Source organism: Pituophis catenifer, unplaced genomic scaffold, assembly GCF_029215685.1.
Source record: "Pituophis catenifer annectens isolate HBS135680 unplaced genomic scaffold, rPitCat1.0.hap2 SCAF_8, whole genome shotgun sequence".
Lineage (NCBI taxonomy): Eukaryota > Metazoa > Chordata > Lepidosauria > Squamata > Colubridae > Pituophis > Pituophis catenifer.
Window position 1 is genome coordinate 60,269,328 of NW_027256888.1, and position 10,965 is coordinate 60,280,292.

At 39.5% G+C, this 10,965-nt stretch overlaps 1 protein-coding gene across 1 annotated transcript in view; it reads right to left on the reverse strand.

Moving 5' to 3' along the window:
• The window catches only part of HADH (hydroxyacyl-CoA dehydrogenase), a 28,024-nt gene extending 17,059 nt beyond the window's left edge, over positions 1-10,965 (reverse strand). Inside the window, exons 1-3 of the mRNA XM_070948799.1 lie at positions 10,820-10,965; positions 1,932-2,060; positions 171-328 (exon numbers count right to left, since the gene is read on the reverse strand). Coding sequence (XP_070804900.1) covers positions 171-328; positions 1,932-2,060; positions 10,820-10,936 — 404 coding nt within the window. The 5' untranslated portion in view covers positions 10,937-10,965. The remainder of the gene's footprint in view (positions 1-170; positions 329-1,931; positions 2,061-10,819) is intronic.

Genomic DNA, 10,965 nt, shown 5'->3' on the forward strand with positions numbered 1-10,965 from the left:
TGAACAGGAGGGTAAATCTGAACAATCAATCCTATATTTAAACTTCTTTTCTTAGACTAATCATTAAAATCATCAGAAGGAGGTAGAGTCCTGCAAATTAATATTTTCATCTCTCTAGTTGGTAATGACTTTTTGTATTTATCTTGTCTGTAATAATTTTAAAAACATACTCCGCCGCAAACTTATCCAGTGTCTTGAAGAGCTCAGTTTTTGGGACTAAGTGTTCCAAAATGGCCTCCACGACAAGGTCAGTGCTGTGAACCACAGAGACCGGATCCGTGTTCACAGTTATATTCTTTAAGGTCTTCTCAACAAATTCTACACCAGCCTGCAAAGTTGAAAAAAGCAAAAAAAAAATGTTTACAGAGTGTTACACTAATCCAGGGTTGAAATCTACTTATCTTCCTTACCAGTTTGGAAGCACATGTATGTGTCACGTGCGCATTCAGACCTTCTGTGCATGAGCAAAACCTGCGCATGTGCAAAACCTTCTGCGCATGCGCAGAAGTAAAAAACCCATTACTTCCTGGTTAAAACCAGGAAGTAATGACACCAGGCAGGTGGGCGGAGCTTTGCTCCGCGATCGCTACCGGATCGCCAAACCACCGGCCAAGATCACTACTCGACCGGGCGATCCAGTCCGATCCGGGAGCATTTCACCTCTGCACTTATCTGCGTAAACAGAAGCTTGCTTTAAGTAGTAATTTAAAGTAAGTTCTACTTTATTTATTGACCAAATTTATATAGCCACCCATTTCACAAATGTAACAATAAAGCCAATAATTAAAAAGTTTTAAATAACAATCAAAACATGCAGTAGAATGTGATATTATAAAATATTAGGAATCCGTTTGTGCACATTGAACTGATTGCTTGTCCCTCAAGTAGCAAAATGCATTAGAGAAAAGGAAACCACTGGCAGCTTTATGTCCTCCCCCCTGCCCTGCCCAATTAAATGATGAAATTCCACCTCTGGGGCTTCACACAATTTTCCATGTGCAGCTGCTCTGATTCCCTCCCCGTTTGGCAGCACCTGTTCCAACTGTCAGCACTGATATCCATCACTATGGCAGAACTTCAAAGATACAATCACCAACACACCTGAATCTGAGCTTTCCACTCTACACAACCGGGACACATTTGCACCATCGCTTTCAAAAAATATTACCGCATAAAGCAGGTGCCACTTGTCTCAACTTTTGGCTTCAGACACTGAAGACAACAAGCTTTGAAGGCAACATGCCTGAAGCAAAAGGTTGCTGCTACTGAAATGCTCAAACTTACAAAGCACTGAGAACAGTCTCATGCACTTTAAAAGCAAGTATTCTGTGTGTTGGAGCAGAAAAGCACTGAAAGGTTCAAAAAGAAGCAATAGGGTTGTTCTACTTCAGTAGGTAAAAGCCCTTTGGATTGGCTTCAAAGGGGAGATTCAACCAGATCACCTTCAATCTGAAGCACTCACTAAACCTCTAACACAGTGTTTCTCAATCTTGGTAGCTTGAAGATGGGTGGACTTCAACTCCTAGAATCCCCCAGCTAGCAGCACTGGCTGGGGGATTCTGGGAGTTGAAGTCCACCCATCTTCAAGCTACCAAGATTGAGAAACACTGCTCTAACAGGTATTATCTTTAGAGGCTACAAATGTCTATGAAACAAGTAACCTGTAGAAGCACTACTTTTTGAGGAATTTTTGCAATGGTTATCTATGCTGGATTGATTTTTTAAAAAAAAAGTTTTAAAAAATCAATACCCATTTGATTTTAGTTTAGCTTTCCTCATGTCCCCAAAATTTTATTTCTGCATAACAGTCTTCCTTAATCTAGTGGCCTCCCAATACAGTTGAGGCTCCTTTATTGTACGTTGGAGAAAGTTGCCCCTTGTACTAAACATGAAAAAGAACACCAGCCTTCTCAATATTTATAAAAAGTCACCTCGGGTTTGTCGGCAAACTTTTTCTTTGATAGTTTCTTCAGACTATCCTCAATTTGTTTCTTGGATTTATTTAATATTTCGTCTGACTGGTCCACTAATACCACCGTGTGGCCAGTTGCTGCAGCAACCTGTAAAAAAGATAGGAAAGGGGGAGGAAAAAGAGAAGTTAATCGGTTTCCTACAAAAAAAGTGATGGACCCTAAATCATCTGTTGGACATCGGGAGTTAGTGGAAATTTAAACATGGTGGTAACAAAACTTAGATCTGTAAGTCTCAAATACCAGCCAAGCAAAATTCCTGAAACAGATAAAGGATCAGCCCCATAAAAAGAGATAAAATAAAATACCTTTTGATTGGCCTTCTGTTTTCAGAAGCACCTTTGTACATAGCCTCCTCCTAACTGGGACTAAAGCAGGGTGGATATGATTTAAATCGAGTTGGTTTAAATCACAATTTAAATCATGATTTAAATCACTAGTAAAAAGGCTTGATTTAAATCAACTCGATTTAAATCATAATTTTTAAAGAGCAACTGTCATCTCTGCTACTCCTTTGACCCACTGTTGACTCACCGATAGTCCCAGTGTTGCAGAATATACAGCCTCATGCTACATAACTAAGATCCATTTCATGCTGAATAAACTAAATTATTTATGTATCTTAAATAGAAAACTATCTTACGATAGATTTTTACCCCAAAAGTTTTTTATTAAAATAAATTTGATAAAAATAAAAAAAATCCGATTTAAATTAAAAAAATCCGATTTAAATTTTAAAAATCTGATTTTTTTGATTTTTTTAAAAAAATCATTGATTTTTATCCACCCTGGACTAAAGTGTGAAACCACCCAACTTAACTTAAAACCTAATTCAAATAAATCAAATTTAAATTAACCAAATTTCTGTCCACTCTTCCCATTTACCAAAGCTTAAGTAAAAGCAGAAACTGCTAGCCAGGGGAAAAATAACAAAGGCAAACGGGAGGATAAATTTCAGATCAAAGCAACATATTTACCAGACCTACTGAAGTTACACTAAATATTGGCAATTTTTGATAAACATTTACAATTTTAAGGGCCCAATTCACCTCCCAACCCCCACGTGTTCATGTTTTTAACGCCCTCCAAAATGCCAGCAGAGAGAATAATAGAATAACAGAATTGGAAGGAACCTTGGAGGTCTTCTAGTCTAACCCCCCGCTCAAGTATCTGTATCATTTCAGACAAATGGTTGCCCAATTAGATCTGGTATGCCACAGGGTAGGCCCTGCAACAGAAAAGGGCAGCTTCTTTGGTCCCAGTATATGATATTCCATACAAAGACAGGACCTGGAACATCAATCTCTACTTGGTCCTAATTAGGGAATTACCTCATTATGGTTTGTTTTTAAGAAATTAGATGAACACCATCATCTTCACAGTTCCATAGTTTTGTTAGTCTTAACTGAGGAAAAGAATTAAAGCCAGCTGTACAGAAGATGGCAATTGCAGTACTGTGTCTTATTTATTTTGTGTCTCTGGTACAAGCAAAACACAACTGAGATATATGAAGAGCATCAAGCCTTCCTTAAAATATTCTTGGTTCAGAAAGATGCTTCAATTGGAAGCAGAAAGTAAAAACACCTTACTCAACTTGTTCCTGGAATGACCACACTACTAGAAGGCAATCAGCAAATATATATATATATATATATGAAACTTTGCTTTTTCTCTAAAAGCTTTAAATAAAAACAGTTAAATTCCTTTTTTTAAAAAAAGAAAAGTTACATTTTAACATGCATTTGCCAAAGCCAGAAAGGAAGATTTAATCTTTAAACCATTAAGTCCTCCTTCTAAAGGAATCTGTCCGTAATGCATAGGCTGGATTCACACAATGTGCTAAGTGGTAAAGTGGTTTGCTCTGCATTGAATTAGAATATTGTGTGAACTTGGCCACAGTGATTTATAAATTTCTCTAAACTCAGCCAATTGAGGCTTACTTAACCATGACTAGCCAAACCGTGACTCAACACAAAGAGTGAATTCTTCCCTTAAAATGTTGTGCTTGGAAATTTGCAAGATAGTATTTTAAAACTATTTTTTAAAGTTATATAATTATCCATAATTTGTATCATCCATATGGGTAGTGCATTTGAATTATGGTAGCCAACCACACCCATCATTATGAAATGTGAATATGAAGGCTACTGCAAGTATCTTAATGGGTGCAATGCACTTAGCAGATAGGTTTCTCAATTACAATGCCTGATATGTCATAATAGAAGAAATCAATCATTTATGTATGAAAAAAAAATAATGGGAAAACAAAATTAGCTAATGTTAGCAAAAAAGCTAACATTAATTTTCTCCTTCCATTGCCAATTCTTTCTCTGCCCTCAGTGTTTAGTAGTCAGACTGGACCCATATAAAATGGGTCTGAGATTAGTTTGTACAAATGCTAGTCATAAAATGGTTCTTAATAAACCTAGATGAGTATTTCTTAACTTGGTTACCCTTCATAGATATGTGAATTTCAATTTCCTAAATTCTCAACAGCATTCATGCTGGTTGGAAATTATGGGTATTATGTTCACATATCTGAAGTGTGCCCCAGATAAGGATGAATGACCTATGGCACAGTGCTATTGTGAAACCATTTTGCACACTCCAGTCCTGAGTATTTTACATCCCTAAATATAATTGTGTGAATTTATCTTAATGCATATGTTAATGAAGCTTTTCCATTTGTCGGAAAATAGCTGGGTTATATCGTTGTTGTGCTTCTCCTACTCACCTTTCTTCCTCTTCCTCTCTCTTGGGCTCTACCAAAACATCTGCCGATGCCCCTCCAAACAATCTTACACAGACTAACTCTGTATCATTAAAGCAAGTAACAAACTGACTCTGCTCAAGGGATAGACCTTTACATGCTTAGTTAGGTTCTCCAGGCTTTCGTGAAATCAGTGCCAAGGTACTAATCAGTTTTTTGTGCAGATATTTTAGCTCATGTCCCAGCAAAGCTTCCTCAGCCAAACAATGGTTTACAAGTGGGCTTTGCTTTCTGGCATTTGTATATGTAATATTTTAACTCGGTGTGTGTGTGTGTGTGTGTGTGTGTGTGTGTGTGTGTGTGTTAGTTGATGATTGGAGTTTTTCTGGAATTAAGTAGATGCTGGGAATGGTGGTGTCTCTATTTTGATTGGTCCACACCATTTGCTTGCTGCGTATGGCCTATTTCAAATGCCTCACTAGATGATAGATCGCATCTTTGCTAAGGTAACAATATACATTTTTTCCTGCTTATGTAAAACTCTTGCTTCTAGAATGAAACAATGCCTAATTATAGCTTTGCAAAAGTTGTGTAAAAGTTACTTCTATTTGCTTAACATTCACCTAATCCCTTGCAGCAAATGAACGGTGCCCTTGAAGAATAAACCATAGAAAGCATGCAGTTGTCTCAGGTTGCTAATGTGTTGTAGTGACAAAACACAGTCTGTGCTGGGAAGGTAAGTTACCAAAAATATTTCTGGGCTAGTCTTTTCTGTAGAAGTACTTATACGAATATCTAACAATAGGCAGGCTTATTTTAAAAAAATTGCATTTATCATGTTCTCAAGTGCTTAAATTCCCAAGTAGTCAAATTTAATTTGATAAATATAAACAAACAAACAAACAAGCAAGCAAATAAATAAATAAATCTGTAAAAAGCAAGCAATGAAAAGCTGGAAAGGATCTTAGGCGAATTATTTTTTTACAAGATGATAATTCAAAAGCAACAGCTTAATTTACAAGGTGCATGAAATGTATTAACAATGTAGCCAGATACATACAACCTGACACATATTCTTAACGAGACTATTGGATTGCACCCTAAAAGGGCTAAACATAGATGGAATTAAGAAAAAGGAAAGAAAATAAAGAACAAAAAGCAAATAAAAGAATAGAGTAACAGATCTGAAAAACTGATACACAACCAATTTAAATATAGCAAGCAAGACATGAGAGATAACATGCTAGCATGATATTATAAGGTTAAATTCCGCCAATAACATCAGTTTAGCCATGGTATTTAAAGCACATTTAAGCGACAGTACCTTATAATCCCATGATGGCAAACCTATGGCATGCGTGCCCAAAGTGGCACACGGAGCCATATTGCCAGGCACGCACAGCGTCACCATTTCCGGTTTCTGGCGTGCATGCGCATGTGATGATCGACTGGCCTTTGTGCGTGCCAGAAACGGGAAGAGCTGGTCTTCTATTTTCTGGCGTGAGCATGTGCACCAGCCAGCTGATTGGCATGTGTGCATGCGCGGCAGTAACCGGAAGACTTGCTGGCCGGCACACATGTGTGCACCGGAAACCGGAAGTACCTTGGCCGGTGCGCACATGCCCCCTGAGCAGCGCCTCTTCCTGGTTGCGGCCCAGATAAGCACTCCCTTTTCAGCACTCAGTGCCGAAAAGGTTCGCCATCACTGTTATAGTCTTTACCAAAATTACTCATGACTCCTGCCCAGAATCTACTTACCTTCCCTACTGGTTCAGAAGTGCACGCTCTGTGCGCGACTCTGAGCGTGCGCCACATGCAATTTTGGACCCTCTGTGCACGTGCAAAGTTTTCTCTGCATGTGCAGAGGGGCAAAAACAGGTTACTTTCTGGTTAAAACCACGAAGTAATGATGTCCGGGCAGGTGGGTGGAGCTTCGTGCTGCCGCCACTACCAGTTCACCGAACCATGTGCCACCGCCACCTGTTTGCCCAAACCGGTGCGAACCGGTAGCATTTCACTCCTGCTCCTTCCCAACAACATTCTATGCAGGAAACAATGGTTGGATTTACATCAGACAGGATATCACGGTTTGTTATATCCATGTTTTCTTACAACTAGGTTCACAAATAATGTTAATCTAGAGATGGGCAGTTCCAGGATTGCACACAACCACCAAGTTTCTTTTCATTGATCCTTGAAACCGTTTTTTGACCACTGTTGCTCAAAATCAGTAGTATGATTTCCTACTATTGGGGGGCATAAAAAGGTGCAAATCTGCACCCGAAACCCTAAAACAGAGTTATTTGTTTTTAGTGAAAGATACCTTTGCTCCACATTCTCCACAAAGGTCCAGAGGAAAAAAACAAACATCCCAACTCTGCCCATTCCTGCCAGGAGGATACTAGATGCCAATTCTGGTTTCCTCCTTCTTTCCATGTATGCAGCCTCTCCAGCACCAAAAAGATTGCTCTCCCTTCCAAACTACAAACTGTTTTTCAAGCCATAATAGTTGGATGCAGATAAAATGAAGTCACAAAAACCATGTTATGGATTAGTGCAATGTGTGACTCAGTGGTGGGTTTCAAAAATTTTTACTACCAGTTCTGTGGGCGTGGCTTGGTGGGCGTGGCTTGGTGGACGTGACAGGTGAAGGATACTATAAAATCTCCATTCCCACCCCAATCCAGGAGGTTACTGCAAAATCCCCATTTCCTCCTGATCAGCTGGGACTTGGGAGGCAGAGAATAGATGGGGGCGGGGCCAGTCGGAATTTTTACTATCGGTTCTGCAAACTACTCAAGATTTCTGCTACCGGTTCTCCAGAACTGGTCAGAACCTGCTGAAACCCATCTCTGGTGTGACCCAAACCACATGTCCTATGTCCCACAATATAAAATAACTTGCAATTTGTTGTGTACACGGAAAACTGTGTTTTTTGCTGTGATGGATCTCTAGTAAGAAATAAAGAAACAAGTTAAATCCCCAATGTGGATTTAATGCAGGTATTTCAAACCATTTGGGCCAAGACTTAATAGTCCATCTTTAAGTTCATGATGTAGTATTGAAAGAAAAGAGCTGTCACGGGTGGTGGGATTGGCTTATTCAGTCATAAAATGGCTGACAGGGATATACAAAACCATTCATTTCTGAGAAGCAGCAGCAGCTAAACTGAGTTAGCTACTGGATACCTTTGTAGCCTTCCCAGGATACTCACTAAATATACACAGCTTATTTTTGCAAGTAGTCCTTTACTTACGACCATAATTTCTGTTGCTAGTGAGACATTTGTTAAGTGAGTTTTGACCCATTTTATTATTTTTTCTTGCCACAATTGTTAAGTGAATCACTGGTTAGTAATATGGTTGTTAAATGGATCTGGATTACCCACTGATTTTGCTTATGAGAATGTCACAAAAGGTGATCACATGACCCTGGGCATTAATATGAGTCAGTTGCCAAGTGTCTGAATTTTGATCACCATGGAGATGGTTATAAGTATGAGAAATGGTAGAAAGTCATTCTTTTCAATGCCATTGTAACTTTGAATGGTCATTAAATGAATTATTGCAAGTTGAAGACTACTGTATTTTTTCCTCCCTGGGCAACTGGGTATATACAAATCATGAGGTATAACAACTTGCCATTTTTAACTTCTAAAAACACATCCAGGGAATCCAAGGACTCTTTTGAAAATAACAGTGATTTTGGAAGCTACATTTTTACAGTGCCATCCACATGTTCTTATGAAAGCATTACCAGTGACCATTAATGATTGCATCACCAAAAGCATATTTTGGGGGTCACAGGATTCCCAAGATATGAAACACAATTGCCAAATATGACATGGCTCTTTGACTCAATGTTTCTAAAAATTCACATAACTCTGAAAAATTTCAGTTCTGTCTACACTCAATACATTCTGAAGACTCATTTCATTCTGGTTAATTCTTGGGGCTTTTTTCCCTATTACCAAAGGGGATTTAAACAAATGGAAGCGGTGTCCACTTGGTTTTTTTTTACCCCAACTAACTTGGAACAAAAAGGATCACAGTGCAAAAATAATAGTTATCTTTATTGCACTAATTCCTTAGCAAAGAATGATAAGATTAGATACTTGAATGAGACCTACCAACGCGGTACTGTGCAATTTGGAGACTTCCATACTGTCAGCAAAGCTGCTGGGGAGGTTATTGTCAACTTGACGAAAACAGTACTGTGCATGTGTTACATTATATGGACACATGAAAGAGGGACCTTGCATTGTGATGGCACAATACCGCTTCTGTTACTTTGACAAAAGTTTTATTTATTTGCTAAATTTATTTGCCACCTATCTTGCCACTGGGCTACTATTCTATTTCCACAAAAGAAGTCTGCCAACTACTTCAACACGCACTTGCCAGAACTGTTATTTAAGCCAGCATTCTACAAAGTGATCAATATCACTTCTCAAGGCTTGACGAAGCTATCCATTATTGCTGTTGTTATTCGTCATAGTACTATTAAATAGTATTCATTTTTTATATAATAAATGGTCGATGGAACGATCTGAAATTTCGTGAAGTGGTTGATGAAAAAGTTTAGGATCCCCTGATTTAAGCCAATGAGCCCACCCCGTCTGCCAGCTATTTCCTTATTCATGTGAGCATTCCATCAAAGGGAAGCAGGCCATGTCTTTTGAGTGGATGGCTTCATCATTCTACTGCTCCGAATATCAATGAATTTTCCCTAAAATTAATGAATCTGCCTTACCTTAGGGTTAGGATATCCTGTCGGTTTCTGCTATTTGGAAACGTAGTTAAAACCATTATTTCCTACCAGGCCTTGGAGAAGAGTGGGGACTAAGGCCTGTTAGGACTAAGTAAGTCTTTAGTCTTAACTAGCACTAAGGACTAAGCTCTGTAAGGACTAAGCCCTGTTATACAAAGTCCTCGATTACTATGTTTTGTGGGGATTTTTAAAAGTGTCACTATTATAACCAATGTTTTTTTTTTCCTTATTGGAAACTGCCACAGCTACTTTAATTTAAATACTGTTTTAAAAAAAACAGGCTATTAGGGGATTTGGGAGGGAGGAGATAAGAGATTCTTCTTTTTGATGCCTCTTCAATAAAAAAAAGAAGTTCTGGAATGGCACTATCGGCAAAAATGAAAGTTGGGATGAGACTTAGTTTGAAAGTTCTGAGTTATAATTCCTAAGTGTCTATGAAGATCCTCAGTCATCCAGGTCATGGTTGTCCCAAAGGTGCTTTTTCAAAGAGGCAACTGGAGTTTCTGGTTTTTCTTAGAAGACGTTTTGCTTCTCATCCAAGAAGCTTCTTCAGCTGACTGGATGTTGGGGAATGGCTCACACAATAAATCTTCCATTCCCTACCATCCTGTCAGAGTTGAAGAAACTTCTTGCATGAGAAGCGAAATGTCTTGCAAGAAAAACCAGAAACTCCAGTTGCCTCTTTGAAAAAGCACCTTTGGGTATAATTCCTAAGGTTTTTCAAAGGAAGTTATAGTATCCAAAAGGCGGCATATCCGTCCCAGCTAAAGGTTTTCTCTTACCATACCTTGAGCACCACAAGCCCAAACCACATTGGAAGCATCTGGCTCTTTACTAGTGTAGTAGCTTAATGGGATCTTATCTACACAGATCAACTTTGCTCCACTTGCAACCTGGATTTCTCAACCTCAGCAACTTTAAGACATGTGGACTTCCAACTCTCAGAATTTCCCAACTATTCTAGATTATATAGTATAGTAAACTATATGTTGCACGAGAAGTATAATTCTCATACCATACTAAGTGGCCATTCTCGGAGTTGTAGTCCAGGAAGGCTGCAGTGGAGGAAGGTGGTGTCCTTCTCCTGCTGGACTCCTCTTTTGCTAGCAGTTTTGATTTCCCTCCCCCATTGCAACAGACTATAAGATCACCCTTCCCTTTAGTATTATTAATCAAAGGGACTTTTTGGCACAGGTTTTCAGGCTCTTAGCCCAGCGCTCGGGGAATCCAATCGCGGCGAGAAGGAGATTTTCCATGCACTAAACCAAGGGAGGCGGAGGGCCAGGGAGGCTCAAAGCTGGACTGCTCCAGCCGCCGACGCCCCTTATATCCAGCCTCGGAGGGCAGACGGCTCCGTGAGGCAGCTCACCTGGGCGATCCCGGAGCCCATCAGGCCGGCTCCGACCACTGTCACATGCTTGATCACCAGCTTCTTGGCGGCTGCGGTGGAAGCCAGGCGCACGAAGGGACGGGTCGCGAAAGCCATGGCGAAGCACACGCTCTTCTGCAAGGAGG